At 44.7% G+C, this 21148-nt stretch overlaps 1 protein-coding gene across 1 annotated transcript in view; it reads left to right on the top strand.

Annotated features, from left to right (window-relative positions):
* Positions 1-21148, top strand: part of SFT2D1 (SFT2 domain containing 1) — a 156025-nt gene that overhangs the window by 41875 nt on the left and 93002 nt on the right. Inside the window, exons 2-3 of the mRNA XM_085611428.1 lie at positions 11014-11100; positions 19944-20029. Coding sequence (XP_085467554.1) covers positions 11014-11100; positions 19944-20029 — 173 coding nt within the window. The remainder of the gene's footprint in view (positions 1-11013; positions 11101-19943; positions 20030-21148) is intronic.

Below are 21148 nucleotides of genomic sequence, written 5' to 3'. Positions count from 1 at the left end.
ATGTGGCAAAGAGGTGTTTGCTTGTATTCTCTGAGTAGTATCTAGTTCCAACTCCAGTTGCGAGTCCGGCATTCGCAACCCTTCCAACATGTGTCCCCAGTACTCCAAATCCCGTTCAGCATATTCGTCTGTACGTACAATTTTTGGGCGACTTTCTTCTGCCACCCCCCACTCCCGCATATCTGACAGCCATGTAGCAAATTTTGGAGGGAGTGTTTGAATCCAATGTATCGCAATGTGCCATTTTGCCAGTACTAGGCTTAGGAGTGCAAATTTGTGTCTGGCGCTTGTTCCCTTTTTTGGTGTCGGGAGTACACCCAGTAGGCAATGTTTAACTGTCTGTTCTATCCGGAATGCTGTGGTGGTCTGGAGTATCTGAATGATTTGATTACAGTACCTTTTGTAACCTGATGCATGTCTAAGTCATGTGCAGGAAAAGTGGCAGGGTCTGCGCCACACCTAGGGCAGTGGGAATGGCACGCTGAGTTAAAGCGCACTAATCTCGGAGGGGTTAAATACGTACAATGCAAGTAGTGGAACTGGGTGAGTTTAAACCTAGCGTTACTAGTCACCTCCTGGACCTGTGCAAAACCCTTTTTCCATTCCCTGTCTGTAAGGGGGACAGTCAGGTTAGCGGCCCATCTGTCTTATCTGTGACGTCTCGATGACGCGGTCTTCTTTAAGGGCCTTATAGATACGGGAGATTTTTCCTGGACTGCCATGCTCGAGGCTTCTATGGCTGCGAGAATTTGGGCCCCCGAAGTCTCCGACTGCCTGTGTCCGAGACAGGGGGGCCTCGCGCTGGTTGTTCTGTTTGGATGCCACCTCTTGTGCAGTGTATTGGTCCATTTTTGTCTGTTGCACCCCCCTCTGAGGCCGATTCTTGCCTATATTGTGGGGTCTTGTGGTATCCAAATTGGGATTACGAGAGGCCCTATGTAACGGTAGGTCTCTCTTCCTGGCTGGCCAGAGCTTGCTCCTATTATTCTAGTGCACAGTGGATGCAGAGGGTCCACGGTCCCTAGATGTGGGGGGGGGGGGGGGGGGCGGGGGGTGTTTTATAGGCTCCGACCAGAAATCCCGCTGACCGGGCCTATAGTTAGTGCAGTCCAGTATGCATAGGCGCTAGCTCCCCCCCACAATCTCTCGGATTTACTTCTCAGTTTACAGCTGGGGCCCGGCGTGGCGTGGATCTCTCGCTGCTGGTATGGCAGTTCCTACGTGGTTTTAGGCGCTATAACACCCTGCACCAGTGTGACGGACCTATTTCCTGCTTTGCAGTTCTCTTTAATCCCAGAGGCACTCTCTGTGTTTCAGGGCTGTTGGTAACAGCAACGATTCGGGCTCAAGGTCTTTCCTCTCAGCAGCCCACGCGGTGGACCTCTAGGAGGCCGCAATTCCCTTTGTTACAGTTAGCGCTCTAGCCTCTGGCTAGAGCGCTATCGGCATTGCGCGACTTGCGCTTACGTCGACGGACGTGAGCGCGTATATATAAATAAAGGGGCGGGCGAACTCTCGGCAGTTTGCGCCCAACCGCAATACCGCGTCTGTCTATTATTTACGCGCTGCGCGCGCGGGGCCCCGATAACACAACTCGGCCCTCCCCCGCCCCCTTACTGTCGAGCAGAGGTGTGCAACGGAACACCCTTCACACAGTCCTCTCTTGAAGGCAAGCGCGGATTACTCCCCGTCTCTCTGGATTTTGCACTGCCACCAGATTTTCAGGGTGTGGGGGAGGGGGGCACATCGTTATCAGACTATTTCTGTTGTAGGCCCAAGGGGAGGGGAGGGGGGGGGGGGGGCTCTCATCTGACTTCCGCCTCTCCCTCCGCTGCATGCTGATTCCACCACCCTTCTACGCAGGTTCTTTGTACGGTCAGGTCCCGACGCCCCGGTGCACACTGCTCCCAAGTCTCTGCCTCCCCCGGGGCGGCCGTGCAGGCCTAGTCTTCTGGCCTCAAGCATGCCATCCAGGCCGCCTCCACGCAGTCAAGGTGGGCAGCGGCCAAGTGGATCCTCGTCACTGGCGATTTCTGCGGGAGCGGCCTCTGACGCGTTGGGGCAGTAAGAGCCCGCCTCTCCTCTCGATCCCGCGATGAGCCAGGGCAACCAGACCGGGTGCCGAGACAAGGCCGCACCCCCCGCAGCCAGCCCAGGGCCGGCACCTCCAGCCACTCCAATCGCCCCCATGGGCCCTCCGTCTCACTGCGGGGGGGAGAACAATCTTGCCACCGGACAACAATGTTGCAGCATTGCCAACGAAGGCCAATGTACTGCAGAGCGCCCTCCAGAGTTCTGCACAGGGCCCTGATGCAGGTTGCTGCTTCGATGGTGAGCCTCACCCAGTGGCCTGCGGTACCTGCTCACAGAGGGGCAACAGCTGTTCCACAGCGTCGCCGATCCCCTACGGGCACCCATGAGCTAAGAGGTTGAGGTAGCCACTTTGAGACGCGTTAGCTGGGCTGGAAGAACCTTATTTAAGGAGTATTTGATTGGTGGGACACGCTCCGTGTCCCACCAATCAAATAATCCTCCGGCCGCCATCTTGGCCACGCCCCCCACCCCTCTATTTTCTATTCTGACTGACCGGAGATGTTTTTCTTTGTGTAAGACAAGTGTCACATGTCGCTAGACTCTATTGGGCGATAGGAATAGTTTTATCATGGGGGGCGGGGGGGGGGATTTCTGCCCCCATGACCAGGCCATGGGTGACTCGTGGTTTGTGACAACTGATCATTAGGTGTGGGGTGCAGGTAGGGCTCATGGTTTGTGGCAACTGATCGTTAGGTGTGGGGTGCAGGTAGGGCTCATGGTTTGTGTCAACTGATCGTTAGGTGTGGGATGCATGCCTTTTTCCTGCAGGCCAGTTGGTGACTGCCTACAGGTCCTCCCTGTGTAAATAAATCTGTGTAGTCATGACTGAGCTTTCATAATAGAAGGGAGGACTGCAGAAACAGTACCCTAATTACTCCATTCCGTTTGTATGTCTCTATTGACATTGAGTTTATGAGCATAACGTTATCTTTTCTTTTTCTTTTCTTTTTATCAACATCCACCTCGAAGACAAACTACCTTTTGCAAGCGAAATAATATCACGAACAGAGACCTGTATCGCTTTATTTTACATTTTTTGAAAGGTCTAATTGAATAGGATGATTTTTTTTTTTTTATTCAAAACTAGTTTTTTGCTAGTGGCTTTGAAGTGAACGAGTTTAGCTATTTTCTCCTTCGTTTACTATTTTGTCTGGGTTATGTTTTTAACTTGCATGTAGAAAGAGGAAAAAGCAGAGATTCATTTGGCTTCCATGCAGTTATTATTATCAATCGGAGGGTATAAATCACTTGTCTTTATTCCAGTGTCTTGAGGGTTCCCTTCTAAAAAAGAGACCTTCTAAAAAAGATCCTCATTCACACTAGTGCTTGGTGCCTTGTATGTCTCCGCCCCAATTGTAAGGTGAATCGCATCATCATTGGGTCTTAATCACCTGAGTTTCCGGTTCTCCAGGCAATGTGCAGGCCTCCACTCGGAGGGAGACCATTTGGTTTCTGACACGTCATGAATGACAAGTAGTGTCCTGTAATAGGGAAGTGAATTTAAAATGATCTCAGTTCCTGTGTTTAGTTTTTATTATGCAGGAATGAGGTAATGTTAAAAGTAAGATTGGTGCTTGTTTGGATGTTAGTGGTCCACAGAACCTGGTGTGAGATTGTGGTTGGTCAACATGTTTCGGCCCGCTATTGCCCTGACGGATCAGGGTGCCTTCTTCAGGACCAGTGTAGGAGCAATTTCTTTTTAGGTCGCTCTGTATGAGTAAGTTGTCTCACTTACCCTCTTCGTCACAAAGCTTATTTGCTCAGGGTTTAGGTTATGTTTTTGCCTATATATTTGTTCATTGTTTTCACAGAGGTATAACCGAAATCCATGCCACTGCATGGTTTAATTACATTTAAAGGGATCTTTATTAATGGTTGTAGGAGAAACTCCCAATGCTTTCCAATCTGTCTCATGCAAGGCGGCTAAATGAAGCACTGGACCGAGTAGTATTATAACCATAGACCTCTTCCAAACACTAATGGCCGAGCAGCTTTTCAGTATGGCCGCCAGATGCTTCCATGTCTTCAGAAACAACCGGTTCCGGCTGTTTGTTTCCTTTTACAAATCATTATTTCCTGGTGTGTTAAACAAATGGGACTCTTTTCCATGATACAACTCCCACACTCAGGGCTTTAAGTGGGCCGGGTCTGAGCACCGGCCGTTATTTTCAGGGGGCCTCAAAACGGGTCTCTATTTTCAGGCCTCGCAAAGGTAGTCCGTTTTTTTTCTTTTTTTTTTTTATTGGACTGCAGTGAGAGCATGCACATCGCCTACTACTGAGAAGTAGAGACGTCATGCCAGGTGTGCCGCGTTGTAGGGGAAGGGAAATCCTTTAAAGAGAGCCATTTTCTCTCAGGATTTCCCTTCTCTTTTTGCAGCGCAGCAGCAGCAACATGATCATGGGATGATTAGGAGAGAGACGAACGGGCTCGCAACGCCCATTGCCCCGAGTTGAGACAGCTTCCCGGGCGCACACACACAGCCGCACCCGAGCACTTCACAGGTCTTTAAAAGACCATTTGCTTGTAAATGAGGCTCTGTTGTTCCCCCTCCCCCCCCCCCCTTTTTTAGAGCCCCTGCATCCCCACTCTGCCTGTTGCTGGAAGAACTAGCCTTCCCTGAAATTTGGCTCTAGTTGCGCCTCTGGAGGCGACCACAGGCAGCAAACTCCAGCACGGCCCTGCTCTGACCTTTCACAGGGTCTTGTTTTAGTGCTACGAAAACACACGCTTTGCCTGGCTCACTTAGTTCTCACACCCCCTCTTTATTATGAAGATAGTAGCGTTGGAATTACCTTTATATTCCAATACTGTGCTTCACATGGAAATATAGAAGGGCAGGTTCTCACCACCCCAAATTAGCTGTTTGGTATACTCTCTCAAATGTCAGAACTACAGGTATTCAGTATCTGTCAGTCATGGACAATTTAAAGCAGTGTTCCTATATAGAAATGGACAAAAGGTTATGTTTCTGAATTAGCGTCTTACACTGAAAAGCTGGTTTACATTTCTTTCGCTGGATCAATCTTTGTTTAAAACACCACCATAGAAGGTTGGTGAACTATGGTCCACAAAGAGCAACTGAAAGCTTTCTTCTTTATAAGAAACATCTGCCTGTCAATGGTTATCACCAGCCTTTTCGGCCCATTAAGAGGCTAGGTGGATGAGTATAATACGGGGTGTTTAGGATCGGGGCGGAGGGTGCACGGAAAGAAGGACGGATAGGTGAAGGCGAGGGATGGATGCATGGATGGATGGATGGATGGATGGATGGATGGATGGAAGGATTAATGGATGCATGGACCAGTACTTAGGATAGGCGGGTGGGCTGATGGATGGATGGATGGATGGATGGATGAATGAATGGACCAGTACTTAGGATAGGCGGGTGGGCTGATAGATGCTTAGGATAGGTGCAGGGACAGATGGATGTATGTATGTATGTATGTATGTATGTATGTATGTAGGAAGGAATGTATGGATGGTTTGAAAGATGGCTGGATGGCGCAGTGCTTAGGATGGATGGATGGATGGCGCAGTGCTTAGGATGGATGGATGGATGGATGGATGCAGGGCTTAGGATGGATGGATGCAGGGCTTAGGATGGATGGATGCAGGGCTTTAAGTGGGCTGGGTCTGAGCACCAGTAGTTATTTTCAGGGGGCCTCGAAACGGGTCTCTATCGGGCTCTATGTTTGGTCCTCGCACAGGTAGTCCGTTTTCTTTCAAAACATTTTTTTATTGGACTGCAGTGAGAGCATGCACATCGATTTGCGCATGCTCATTTTGCTCACTACTGAGAAGTGGAGACGTCATGCTAGGTGAGCCGCGTTGTAGGAGGAAGGGAAATCCTTTAAATAAAGAGCGTGTTTTCCGAAGGTAGGATAATTGGAGGGGATTTTCTTAAGCACACAATGCTAGTTATCTTGATTTAGACCACGGCCCTACTTGGATAGGCCACACCCCTTTAAGGTTTGCCCCGCCCCTTTTAGAGCACCCCCAGTTTGTTTTCCCACTTAAAGCCCTGCCCACACTGCAATATATTATTATTGTTAAAAGAAAGCCAGGCACTGAAAGCTGCTCCTGGTGACTTGATAACTTATTCTTTTGGCTCTCCTCGTCTGCATCCTCATTTCAAAACGCAGGGATTCTCCCGTATGCTAACAGGTAGCGCTTTAGGCTTCAGCCCCCCCTCCCCCTGCTGTCGTGTGGGTCAGCCCGAGCTGAGACCCCCCCTTCCCGGGCACACACACAGCGGCACCCGAGTACTTCGCAGGTCTTTAAAAGACCATGTACTTGCTAACGAGGCTTTAATGTTTTTTCACCCAACGAGCCCCTGCATCCCGACTCTAACTATCGCTGGAAGAATTAGCCCCCCCCCCCATTTTTTTTACCAACCGAAATGTCGCTCTAGTTGCGCCTCTGCTTCAGATACACCAAGGATTTGCATAGGCATCTTTAGTGCAGTAGTAAGAATTTGGTCGTGACTATGCAGCTATGTCTTGAGAAAACTCTTCTGACAGCTTAAAGTCCATTTCTCGTGCTGCCTTGCAGAACACTGTGCATCAAATCCGGCTCTTTGGTTTGAGGCTTCATCTTTAAACCACGTGCTTAGCAGCAACATGGTGTGTACGCGGCAGCCCGCCCACAAGAGAACCGTGAAACTTATTCACAGGATAAAAATACATTTCCGGGGGACATTCACACTGCCTAGTGATCATTCTCTCACTTATCTTTTCGTATCTACTCTCAGTTGTCGAAGTATATAAAGACAAGTATTTTCAATGGACTAGCCCAGGCAATTCTGAGACTTTAGGCTATAGGCATTGTAAATGATAATGCCTTTTATTTTTGTGCTTTTCAAAGCATTGTAAATGATGATGCCTTTTATTTTTGTGTCTTTCAAAGCATTGTATTTTTAGGGCTACGCGTTCACTGCCTGTGGCAGAAAGCACTGTGCATATGCAAGTCATTATTTTAAACTTACATTACACGCAGTATAAAATAGTGTGCTGCAAAAAGGTTTTGGTTTAAGAGAAAGTGCTTTTAAAATATAGATTTTTTTTGTAATCTGCAATCAGACAGTACCTAGTGCTGACATTTTTTAGGTCGAGCATTCGAGACCTCTTGTATATACTTTATGGACCATTGCACTGTAGTAGGAGGTGGCCCTCTAGCCCTACGCATAGCAACAACACGTTTAGATAATAATTGTCCCAGATCTACCAAGCGCCTTATGTCTTTACGTATATGCTTAGAGAAGCCAAGCAGAGCAAGCAATTGGTCCTGGGTTCAGAGACTCTCCTGTGATATCGCTAAGTTTCCAGAAAATGGCTATCCTATAGTCGGCTATATCTGGACACAGCCAAGCCAAATGGATATACCCTGGAGGATCTGTACCACATCTTTCACTTCTCGCTGGGTCCCCTGGAGTCCATATTTATGTTGGCGGATCGGAGTGTAATACACTCTGTTGAGAAATTTAAAATGTATAAGTCGATGCCGCCCATTCAGGGAGACATGCCGTGTAGCCTCACAACAATAGCGCCATGTATCATCATCGGATGCGACTTCTAAATCAATTTGCCATTCTCGCCTGGCTTTAATTAAATGATTTTTCAGATAGTCTTGGGCTAGATTGTAGATATTTGAGACAACCTTCCGGGGGGACTCTGCACGCAATAGCAAGGAGAAAGGGGCAACTTCTGGCGGTTCCTTCAGTTCATCTCCTAGAATGTCGCGGAGCGCATGTCTGACCCTATAGAAATGGAACCACGTCAATGAGGTGACATCTTGCCTGTCCAAGACAATCTCATCCCATCCCCGTCCCTCCCCATCCTCGCGCTCAATAAATAGTTGTTGGGATTACTTCTGTGTAAACTGTGGGTTTTTTTCTCTGGGCATTGATGTGTACCAGATAGAGAGTCTTCTACCACGTGCACGAAACACTGAAAAGAGAGTAGGCATATTTCAAGTTGTGTTTGATGAAGATGATCATGGATGGGCTAAAATTTACTGAACACGTGTGAAAATGCTGTAGAGAACCACTTGTATGCCTGCCCTACTAATATTGATTCTCTCATGTCCCCTCCCCACCACGGTCATATACCAACCCATATCTCCCACCACTGCGTGGTCTATTAATGATATAACTTCTATGCTGTGATGTTTAATTTTGAGGTACATTGACTCTTGTTGTCTTTAAAACTCAAACTATCTTCTTATAATTTGCCCACCTGTTATGAAATGTTTATATCTAACAAGTATCATGAAAAAAAACACATAGTATTGTATGCAATTCAAGTCACTGTTTTGCTATTTACTTCATGCTTACAAAAAGGATAAACCACAGAAATTCAGAAGGTAAGAAAGGCGAAACCCATCCACGATATGTGTAGAAGGTTGTCATGATTTCTTCTTTTTATGTTTGTACGCACAATTAAACTTTTGTTATTGTTAGGAAATATGATATGTCATTAAAACTTAAAGCTTAAAAACTAAAAATATGAAGTGCTTTAATGGTACATTTTTCTTATCAAAATGTTTTTCATTTTAACTTATAAAACCAAAGCAACAATATCCTTCCTGATGCTACTTTGGAAATCATTTAACCGGTTTCTTGTATCTCAACATGTTGGCAACTGGAAGCTACTCTTCAGTACTCTCTTCACTGACATAGTTTTGAAGTAGTGCATGTGCTGCAGATGTGTCAGGATCCTACTCTTCAAACACATTTAGCAATGTCAAGACGTTCTTCAGTCCTGCTCTTTTCCACAAATAAAGCAAAAGTGTATTCATGTTACTCTGGATGTTCTGTGATTTGAGTGAGAATAAAATAGGGGGTTTATATTTCGTACTTTCTGGCAGACAGTGTGTTCAGTGTCCTGGACAGAGATCTTTATCACTACCCCTGGTGATCGTAAGGTGGTCTCTTTATTTCTTTTCCCAGAGTCGATCCCGCACTATCTCTGTTCCCCCGTCTACTGACCCGCTATTTCAGACTTACCCTTCCTACCCTTTTTGACTGCTATTTCTCAGATGCAGCTACCTAATTTCAAATGGATTGCTAATCACACCTCAGAATTAGTCATCTCTTTTCCTGGTCCCATTTCTTCTCTAGCTGAGCCTCTTCTTTTGAGGATGCTCATTCTTGTCACCATACATGTTTCAAATATTGCTTTTCTCAAATCATCGCCATACTTAAATGTTTTAACATTTTCTGGTTCTCTCATTTCTTCTGGTTGCCTCTACGCTGTCTCTTCTTTTAAACTGTCTTTTGTGTTTCCTAGCTCATTCTACTTTCTCTGAATTTGAATTTATAAAGCGCTCTATGCTCTAAGACATCAAGGCGCTGCCATCAGAAACCACCACAAGAAGAAGAATTATGGGAGGGAGTACAGCCAAGTTTTCAGCATCTTACGGAAGGCCATATGGGCAGTAAGACTAGCAATGTGGATAGAAAAGGTGCGGCTACCCCATCTCACTTTACGAGCCCTTGTAACAATTACCTATTTCAAGGAAGAGGATCTCAGCTGCCTTTTAGGAGAGTACCATTGAAAAGCTAGCCTCAAGGCAAGAGATTCCGGCTGGTGCACGGCCCGATGGACCATGCATGCTTCCTTACCGCAAGCCTGTGAGGAGAGCGCAAACTCTCCCTCACTGACTGATGCTTGAGAATATTAACTTTGTTGATAGAAAACGACCAGCAGAGGTCAGTAAAATAACAGATACTTTACAGGAGCAGACATCCTGGCAAGGAGACTTGTTTCTCCTTTGGCTGTGTGTCCAGCCACAGCACAGGAGTCTAGAGGAAATTAATGCAATGACTACTGCCATTCTTTGTTCCGCAGTATTAAAAGGAAAGCTTATTTTAAACATTTTAAATATGAAAACACAAGTACTTGTAATCCCATTAACTGGAGTATCGAAAGTGAGTGCCTTATCAAAGATAACTCCAAGATTTTTAACAGAGGCAACGGGTACAGGTAGGGGGGCGCAAGATACTGACCTCCACAGCTCTGACCAATCCGAATGCTGAGGCCCAACCACAAGGATCTCAGTCTTCTCCAAATTCATTTTCAGCCAGATTTCCGTCATCCACCAGGTCCCAATGCTCACCATGCAGAGTTTAAAACGTTCTGCCGCTGAAAATATAGTCAGATACAAAGACCATAATCTGAGTATCTTCAGCATATGACATTTGATAGCAAAATGACCGCGCCAGTGTTGCCACATGCAAATTAAGCAAAGTTGGGCGGAGCGAGGACCCAGTATGGGAGGATGAAGCTCTCGGCACAACTGACCGTCTGAGTCCTATTAGTGAGAAAAGGACTTAGTAAATCCAGTGCGATGTCCTTCGCCCCGCCTGCCACAAACGTACCAGGCTGGAGGGGTTGAGGGGGGGGACAATATTTCTTTCCTGTTCTACCTCCAAACAGGTTCACTTCCTGCTACTGATACCACCAACTGCATCCAGCCTTTTCATGTACCTCTAATTCGGGTAATTGAACAATACCAATTACATTTTCTTTACTAATTGGTAACAGCAATTTTGTTCGAGAAACTGTTTCAGTGAATGGGTGAGGATCAGTAGAAAAACTATATTTACCATAAACCCCTCAGCCCTATCAATTTCTGTATATTGTACTAGGCGTGTTGTGTGCGCTATAACCACTATATATTTCATCATTGCATATGTAATTCTACATGCCACAATTGTTCACGCCCTAGGGTGTCTTGGCGTTTAGGTAGACATCACATCTGTCTATTGGATGCTGCAATTAAATGGGAAGGCACACTGATTTGAGGAGTTCTGTTGAGATGGGGCGAATATTGCTAAAGTCTACTTGGAAATAATCTGTCTTCTGCCTCTTGTCTTCTGTAATGAATTTTGATCTTTTTTTTTATTGTTCTTTTTAGATTGTGGATTCTACATCACTTAGTTTTGGCACTAGGGTGAAATGGTTTGCCATATGTTTTGTAGCTGGAATTGCATGTTCTTTTCTTGTAAGTATATATTATTTTTTATGGACATTAAAAAGTATAATGTTTGAATATAATAAGAGATTATTGATTGCATAACAGTTGTTAGTTATACCTGTTGTAGACACCTGCTGGATTATATGCACTCAACTATTGCATTAAATAACCTTTTTTGCAGTTGCCTAAAGCCTATCTTCACAAAATCAGACCGTATATTTTGATATTACCCTTAAGCATGCCAGATTTTATAAAAAAAAAAAAAGAAGCCCTGTGATTCCATTAATGAGGAGGGAAGTGTAATTACCTGGGTGCGATGCAAAGTGGTGGAATGTTGATGGGGTGGAATGAAGAGAGGTAGAATATAGCCTTATAGCCCGTTGTAGCGGCTATACCAACTATTAAAGGTCTTTAACAATGGAGCAGGACTTTAATGGCGGTATAGCCCAGCTACGGAGGACTATAAGGCTATCAGAACATTCTACCACTGGAGTGCAGAATGTTCTAACAAATGAAACCAAGTACTCAGTAAGCTCGAGGTGATTTAAATCCCCTCAGGCTCCGTAAGGCTTTTGTTAAAAGCAACAGCTGTGAAGGACAACATTGGAATGTTTGTCAAGTTGACAAACAAATGCTTTTTTTTGTAAAGGTTCCCCATACTGTGCTCTCACTTTAATGGCAGCCACGCCCTTTTCTTTAGACACGGTCTGTCTAAGGAAAGGGGCACGGCAGACATTAAAGTGTAAGTACGACATGGGGCAATTAAAGAAAAAATAGTTTAAAAAATAACATGCACCCGTGTTTGGCGCAGCAAGTAAAGCAAAGGCATGGCCACCACTATCGGCGTAGCGTGCCGTGCTATGTAAAATAAATAATAAAGCATTGCGAGAGAGCGTGTCCTGCCTCCAACCTCAGGCAGGAAAAAAAACATTAAACAAAATAGTGATCAGAGGCTGTAATTAAAGCCTAATTAAAGCCTACTGAGCAGCAACACATGTAAAAGTCAGTGTCCTCATGGGAGGTTACAAATGAAGACAAGGCGGTATTAAGGAAGGAGTAACAAGGCTATTAACGAATCAGAAGCCTGCGTTTGCAGAGTACAATGGTACAAGCGAATGATGAATATGGGCAGAGAGTAGACGGGGCTTCAAGCCCATACTCTAATACAGCATGCCTCACAGAACAGCGCATGCGCTGCCCAGGCTCGACCTAAAAATAACACTTTGCAGCTTGATATCCTCACCAATTGATAAGGAAATAATTAAGAAGAACATGAGAGGTCAATTTATAAAATTCTTTACTGGTTGCAAATTGTGACCAGTTTTATGCAACCAGTGTTAGTACGTCTGGCCCTTATGACGGTCCTTTTATTAGGATAACGAATATTTGGGAATGCCCCTTCCTCAGACTTAACATAGTTAACGCTACATTCTCTATACTTTATTTAAATCACTGAATCCCATTGGGAATTAGCCGTTGCACTAAATGGTGTGTTTGAAAAGACTGCAGTGCTTCAGACCAGAAAGGGGCTTTCAGCTATTTGTGATGTTTTGTTCCATACCTGATGACTTAAGAAGGTACATGTAGAATCACAATCTTACGTAAAAATACAATGCAGAAGAATGAGGAAGTGGAGGAATCCTTTATGATAACTTTTTTATTTTCCGAATAATTACTCTGAGATCTCAAAACGTCATTTATGTTGCTGCTTCATGCATGGAGCCACAAAGGCAGGGGCGGCTCGCAGAGGGAGTACTGCGGTGAGGCGGGGGAGGGCCAGGGTGGGGGGTAGTGGACTCCGACATATGGGGGAACGGAGTAAAGTAAGTAAATAAATAAAACCATGTACCTTGCACGTGCTGCATTGCCGAGTTGGAGATGCAGCCTGGGGTAGGTTAATTGTTTCATTTATTTACTTTACTCTGTTCCGCCATATGTCGGAGTCCACTACCCCCCCACCCTTCCCCCGCACCACAGCACTCCCTCTGCGAGCTGCCACCGCACAAAGGGCTAACTAAATACAAAGTAAGTCATTAAAAAGGAAATGAAAACAAGCAAAGTAAGTAAAAATACTCAAACAGTCTGATTCACAAAGTCTTGCATACCAGAGTGAAATTTGGTGTGCTCTTAGCAATACAGAGGTGTCCACCTCCGGCTCAGGATGTTCCGTTCCACGCCAGATTTTTAGAACATCCCTGCCAGATGAATGTTCATGTAATTAATCTATATTGCTCCCACTTAATGTTGGGTTTGCCTGAAAATGTGACGTACATCCAGCCCTCTTGGACTTAAACTGAACTCTACTTGTATAAGAAAATCTCAGGTGTAGTGAGAGGGAAGTTGTGGTCTTTTCAAGGTGGATCGACCCCCAAAAGTTGGTCAATGCACTTGAGCAGAAAAGCCTGCTGCTGTCAGTGGGCTCATGGGGGTACTTTCGTTATATAATGGAGCATAAATGTACACAGTATTATTTTGTTGCTATATTTGAAAACATTTTTGTACTTTGTAATTTGGGTACTTATTGGTGATTTCTAATCCTTCATCTTTAGATAAGCAAAATCTATGTGATTATACGTTTCTATCTTTTTATATTTTTCACTGCATTCTAAGAATTGAAATGTATGTACAAGCTATTGTAAATGCTTTGATGGAATGGTATTGTGTACATTGACCAAAATATCACTGACCCTTCTTCTCCATATGTTAGTTCTGCTTTCTCTTCATATTACAAATGTAGGAGGATACTGTCAGGACATTTGAAAATCTAAGAGTAAAATATCTTAAAATTAATAATAATAATTTTTAAAAAAGAGTGCAATGAGCTAAATAGCTTAGTGAATTTATCAAAGTGAAAAGAGATGCAAACATTAGAGTCGCTTTCAAATGAAATAGATGTGACAGTATAATGAATAGTAGAATTTGCAATTGGATATCTATCCGCATGAGGCAGTACTACTGATGTGTAGAGCACTAAATCATGTAGGATTATATCCAGAGGAGCTTTAATTAAATATCAGAAATCGATGTAGGTTGGTTTTATTCCTGTTAGTTCAAAATAATATTTTGTAGAATCTTCAGAAAAATTAAGAAATAAATGAAACACACATGACCAATAAGGGGCTTTTAAATATTTTTATTGAGAAATTAATTTACTGAGAAATAGGAATTGGGAATAATTTGAATAACAGTCTGAAGTAGGTCACTCTAAGCAAATTAAATACCTGCAAGGTAAGTTGCATGCATTTGACTAGTCTGCATCTAAAAAGATAGGGAGATCGTTATTTTGAATGTACACAAAATATGTGATGCTTTGAAAAATCAAAAGATGTTTAAAAAACGAAAAGAAAAAACTCTCAAATTAAAGTTACTTCTGTATACTGGGTTCCTCTATGGAAAAGATGCAGTAAAAACGTGCCATGCCTTATGGGGGGGAACCTTAAAAAGCCTCTGAAAGGCAGGCCGCAAGGGCCGTTGTAGCCATCTTAAGAGTGGGCGTCACTTACATAATAGTCTTGGGTACTTTAAAAAAATGTATGGCATGCAAACAAGTGCCTTATTGGCTTCCACAACCACTGCTTAGTGCAAGTTACTGATAACAAGTATTGTTTTAAAAATGTGTTTCCGTTTGACAATCTGACAAGGCAATGAAGATTTGACTCTTTCAAGTCTTACAGAATGAAAACATGGTCTGTAGTTTTGGAATACGATTAAGTGTAAAAGAGTTACTGCTTACACCAAATTGCCGAACAGAACTATCACATTTGTAGTAACCAGTTGGAGGTAGAGGATTCTATGCATGGCCGATGATGCCGGCTTTCTGAGATTAATGTGGGACTCATTTTATGATAGTCTTTAAGGGTTCTTCTCGTTTAACGTTTCTTCTCCCTTTCAGAGCAAAATGGGTTTAGTAATTATTTTACTTGAAACTCAAAAGATCTGACCACAGCATGGGTCGTATTACAGAAAGTGCCCTGACAGAGCAATGGGCATTTGCGCCCACTTTGTATGCCCCAGGGCACTTCGGAATTACAGAAGGGGCCGCAGATGGTAGTGTGGCCCCTTCTGTAATACTGATAGTATGGTGCTACATGTTTGCCAGCGCTATCTCAAGAGGGCATGCCCTCACACTCCCATGCAAATGTTGGAATCTCTTTGCCTCTGCACCTGTGACGTATTATGGACACGGGCAAAAGGCAAAGACGTTGTCAGGAGTATATATTTGTATATTTGTGGGGTATTTATAGAGCGCGACGTTCGCTCCGGAGGGAGCATCTTGGCGCTAGGGAACCTAAGTGAGCCAGTGCAAGAGGATTAGATGGAAGCTTTGGAGTGATTGTCCGGGAGATTAAAGATCCAGGTCTTTAGCAGTTTTCGAAACGGTTTTTCCTGGGTTTGTTGTCTGAGGGATTTGGGTAGTTTGTTCCAGGCTTTGGTTGCAAGGAAGCTGAGGGTCTTCTCGCCCTTCGTTTTCAGATTGTATTTGGGGAGAAGAATGAGGTTGTCGTTGGTTGAGCGAAGGTGACGGCTGGGCAGGTAGTGGGGGAAGCGTTTGGTGAGGTATTTAGGGCCAGTTTTGTTGTAGGCACGGAAGGCTATAATCAGGATCTTGAAGAGAATCCTTTTGTGAAGGGGGAGCCAGTGAAGTGAGCGAAGTGCTGCAGAAATAGAGGATCTGCGGGGAAGGCCCAGGACAAGACGGGCGGCTGTGTGTAGTACGCTCTGCAGTTTTTGGATGGTTTTCTTTTTAGCTCCTGCGAGCAAGCCGTTGCAGTAGTCCAGTCGCGAGATAATGAGTGCTACTGTCACCGTCTTTCTGGCATCGATGGGAAGAAAGTCAAAAAACTTTCTCATGGATCTGATCATTCCAAAGCATTTGCCTGCGACGGTTCTGGCATGCTGATCGAAGGAGAGGTCGGAGTCAAAGGTAACGCCGAGGTTCCTGGCTGACGAAACAGTCTGGGGGGGGGCAACAGAATTGTCAGGCCACCAAAGTGATGGACAAAAGGAGATGTTAGTACCGATCGGAAGGATTTCCGTTTTGCTCGAATTGCATTTCAGGTGGTTATTGTCCATCCAACGAAATACTTCAGTCAGGCAGTGTTTTAGGTTGAGTTCAGCTTTGGTGGATAGTTTGTCTAATGGCACAATGAGCTGTGTGTCATCGGCATAGGAGGTAACAGGTATGCCGAAAGATTCTATTAGATTAAGGAGGGGAATGAGGTAAACGTTGAAAAGGAGAGGGCTCAGAATGGAGCCCTGCGGGACACCTGAGGAGACAGGTTTGTCTTTGGAGTGAAATGGGCCCAAAGAAACGGCTTGGGAACGGTCGGAGAGGAAAGAGGAGATCCAGGAAAGGGCAGAGTCAGAGATGCCGATGTCCCTGAGTCTGCTGATAAGGATAGTGTGGGAGACAGTGTCAAACGCCGCCGTTAGATCGAGAAGGATGAGGATGGAGTTTTTTCTCTGATCATGCAGGGTTTTTATAGTGTCAGACAGTTCAATGAGGGCGGTTTCTGTCGAGTGCTTGGGGCGGAATCCAGATTGTTGAGGATGGAGAAGGTTGTTTTCATCTAGATAGTGTTTCAGTTCATTGTGGACTAGATGTTCCGTGATTTTTCCCAAGGCCGGGAGTAACGAGATTGGGCGGAGGTTGGTGAGATCCGTCGGGGGTTTATTCGCCTTCTTCATAAGGGGTTTGACGATTCCTTTTTTCCAGCGGCTAGGAACGGTGCCTGAGCTAAGCGAGGAGTTGATTAGGTTGTTGATGGTCGGGTTAACCTCGTTGATTAGTTGGTGAAGTATCTTGGGAGGACAAGGATCGGACGGGGAGCCCGATTTACAGGCCAGGATGGCTTTTTTCGACTGCTCAAGCGTGACAAGGGAGAAGCGGCTTAGCGTACAGTTTTGGGAGACCAGTGGGGGGGGGATTGGGAGAGTGGCAGGGGGGGGAAAGTTGATTTGGATCGAGGCAATTTTTTCCTCGAAGAAGTCAGAAATTTGATCGCAGAGTTTCTGAGAGGGTGGGATTTCAGGCAACAGAGCCTTGGGTTGAGTAAATGATTTGACTATCGCAAACAGCGTCTTTTGTTTTTGGCCTGCGTTTTTTATGGCGTTGGTGTAGTAGTTTTTCTTTGCCAGTTTAATTTCCGAAAGGTATTTTTTCCTAGTTGCGATATAGGAGGAACGATAAGTAACCTCGTAGGCCTTCCGCCATTTTCTTTCTGCTTTTTTACAAAGCAGATGAGCATTAGCGAGTTCTGGTGTAAACCAGGGGGCGTTGGGTTTAGTTTTGCCCCGGGAGGTGCGGGGACGTGGGGGCGGGATTCTGGAATTTATTTCTTGGGTGATCCAGTTGTGAAAAAGATCGGCATCGGTATCAATATTACCTGAGAGGGTAGGTGCTTGAATTTGTATTAACGGATTGAGAGTAATGTTATCCTGGACCTTTTTCCAATTGATGTGATTGGCGGGCAGGGAAGCAGATTTGTTGCGGTTGGAAAGGTTTTCGTTAAGGATGTGGAATGGGATCAAGAGGTGATCAGACCAGATCAGGGGCAAGGGCGATAGTGTGGTCAAGAGAGAGAAGTTTGTGCAGACTCCATCGAGGGTATGACCTATGGAGTGGGTGGGTGAGGTAACAAGTTGTTTAAGATCGAATATATCGAGGGTGTGTACGAAATTGATGGTATGAATGTCTGTAGTTGATTCTAAATGGAGGTTAAAATCTCCAAGGAGGGTGAAGAAAGGGTATCTGAGTAAAAGTTGTCCTAGCGAGTCATGCAGTGAGTCGAGGAATTCAGAAGTGTTGCCGGGTGGGCGATAAATGAGTCCGCCTGAGAATGAAGTGTGGTCGTTAAGTTTAATGGAGAAACCTAATCCTTCAGTCTTTTTTAGGGACTCAAGACTAAAGGTGTGGCAAGAGAAGGTGTCTTTGAGAATGATTGCAACACCTCCGCCACGGCCCTTGGCTCTGTCTTCCCTGAAGAGTGAGTAGCCCAGGGGAAGAGCGACAGCAATATCAGGGTTACTGTCTGCTGTTAGCCATGTCTCAGTTATCATGAGGCAGTCGAGGTCAGACTCCAAGATAAGGTCGTGTATATCTTGGTTGTGTTTGCACATGGAGCGCGCGTTGATCAGGCCGCCTTTGAAGGGGGGCCGAGGGGCCAGAGGCATGTTGGCCGGTGGGACCGCTAAGATGAGCCCGGTGGTCCAGTGGCATTGTTTGCAACTGACTGGGCCAGAAAGTGTGGCTGGGTCGAGTATACATGGACACGGCTTAGTGACCTGTAGTTGCAGGAGGTCGTTAGAATGGTAGGAAATGCGGGAGGTAAAATGGGCAGAGTTTCCTGCGCCTGTCGCGGTCTTATCGCGGACGGGCGCAGACGGGCTTGCCTTAGGCGCGCCTTCGGCGCGCAAACGGCGCTCCCGCTGCGCTCGTCCGCTGCGCGTCTTGTATAGGCACATTTATGGGAGATCAAGGGGGGTGTGGCCTCAGAAAGGGGCGGAGTCAGCGTGCACGCCGGTGGTGATGGCGGCGGCAGGCTGGAAGAACCAGGAAGGGCGCGAAGCAGCTAATCCATCAGCTGTGCGCGAGCGCTAAGAAAGGTATGAGGCTTAGGTCCTTTAAAAATACAAAAGATCGAATTTGTGACACCACACAGTTAAATGTTAAAATTACAGAGTACCTCCAGTTCCCGGCTTCCGCCTCAGGAACTGGGTCAAATGGTTTCCCGGGAGTGTACTGTCAGTTCACCGCCTGATGGCATTCCTATGGAGGCGGTAAATGAGGCTCCATGAACCCCCCCAGACATCCCCTTGTAGGTGGATGTAGTCACTCACTGTAACAGTCTGCAAAGGGATCTCTAACCTGTCCGCAAAGTGCAGGCAGGTTGCCACCTGCACAGTAAAAGATGAAGCGGCTTTGAAGCAGCGGCTCAGAATTTCACTTGAATGCGCTTCCCCCAGGGCAGCACTAGTTCGCGGCTGCCGTGAGGGCAGCACATTCTCAGTAATAGGACACATTTTCCCTGTTTGCGCATGGGACCCCTATTTAAAGGGGCACCATGGCACAAACAGAAATGTGCGCCCTATGTGTAATAAGGGCCCATATTTGAAAACTCACTGAAATCTCCCAGTGAAGCAAGGAACCATATCCAACTTTCCGCACACCATTTGCAAAACCTTTGTGGCTAAATGTATACAGGGATGGCAATTTTATGAGTAAATTTGCAAACCATCTGTTCTATTATTTTATTCATTGTTTGTCAACAGTTTTTTTTTTTTACTGCAAACTATAAACTATGCCGTTAAAATAGCATTTACATTACAGTACACCAAGTCCAAGTATGACATTAAATTTGCACTACTCAATAACCTTACTGCAGATAAACACAGACCCCAATCACTATTTGCCAAATGAACCTAATGGGAATTGATGGTAATAGAACACAATCGTCAATCACATTATAAGACATTCCATTCCACCCAGATACCTTAAAGGAGCAGGCCCCAGACGTATCAGAATCTAAATATCTCAACTTTTAACTAGCAGAGGGAGGTATTTTGCAATATAGAAAGCAGTTTTTGTCATGCGGCTGTAAAGACAAGGCGGCAATAGGCTCTTCATCTCCCACAGAAAATAGCAATAATGTTGCTGTTTTACACATTACATTTTTTTTAATATAAATCTCTTTATTGGATTTTGCTATAAACAATAGCAAAAACAGTTCATCACCAACACTTCAGTGGCATTAGTCATTGACAAGAGCTCCAATTCTGTGTGGGTTTTCGCAAGATCTCTCCCCACTTCGTCCTCCCAGTTTTACACATTCTTAACTTATTATTTAATCTGCAATATTATTTTCTTCCAGGGTACGTTTTTGTTATTTATTCCGAAGAGTGGAAAGTCACTGTTTGCACTATTTTATACACTTGGAAATATAGCAGCATTATCTAGGTAAGTGGGCTTTTTATGCTGTTAACTAATACGTAATCTGTATGAATGACCGTTTTAAACTGTCACCATGAAAAACAGAAGCTTGTTGCACAAATAGAGTAAAGTAGGAATTAAAACATTACAGTTTGGTGGTGTCTATCTTAACTGGACACCTCTGCCTCGACCTAAAATAACATTGACATTGTGAACCCACCGTTCCATTACATCTAATTCCATTATTGACATTGTGAATCCACCTTGCCATTAAACCGTATTTAAAAAGCTACCAAATTTACAGCATTTCATTGTTTTGAATTGTAATGTGAAGTTTTAGGCATAAAAAATAGCGTTTCAGAAAATAATAATAAGCATCTGCAATGCAATAGGTGTCGCATTTATGCGAGTTTGAGCTGTTGGCATTGTAAATGATTGTGCCTTTTATTTATGTTTTGGTTTTTAGAACATAAATAAAAGGCATTGTCATTTACAATGCCAATAGCTCAAACTCTCGCAAATGCAAGACCTATTGCATTGCAGATACTTGAAGGCATCGCCAAATTGCCCTCTTCTGTCTCCCATGGCCCCTTCAGAGCTCCCGGTTTTCTGCGAGTTAAATAAACAAGCTGGTGGTCACAACTGTGCAAGAGAGTTCCTCCTGTAGTAAGAGAAACTCATTAAAGAAAATAGTGCTTACAGACTAAAGAAGACACACCATGTAACAACCGAAGTAAAAGTGCCAGTTCTCATGGGAGGTTACAAATGAAGACAAGGAGATACTAAAGAGGGACTAACAGGCCTAATAAAGAATCAGAAGCCAGCATTTACGAAGGACAATGACACAAGCCAATGACAAATATGGGTGGAGAAGGGGTGGGGCTTCAAGTACATACTCCAATACTGCATTGCTCCCAGAGCAGCTCATGTTCTGACCAGGCTAGACCTAAAAAGGGACTAAAAAAAGCAAAATATTTTTTTTCCACTTTTATAATGATTCACTTGTATATAGACCAATGCGAGAAGGAGGAGGAAATTCCAGTATGAAGGGAAAAAAGAAGAAAATGGTTAGCTAAAGCATAGAGTTAAAAGTAGAGATTTTATAGTTAAACATTATACGACAGATGTGTTTTTCAGATGTATCTG

Source organism: Triturus cristatus, chromosome 6 (genome assembly GCF_964204655.1).
Source record: "Triturus cristatus chromosome 6, aTriCri1.1, whole genome shotgun sequence".
NCBI lineage: Eukaryota > Metazoa > Chordata > Amphibia > Caudata > Salamandridae > Triturus > Triturus cristatus.
This window is presented reverse-complemented; position numbering and strand designations above follow the sequence as displayed.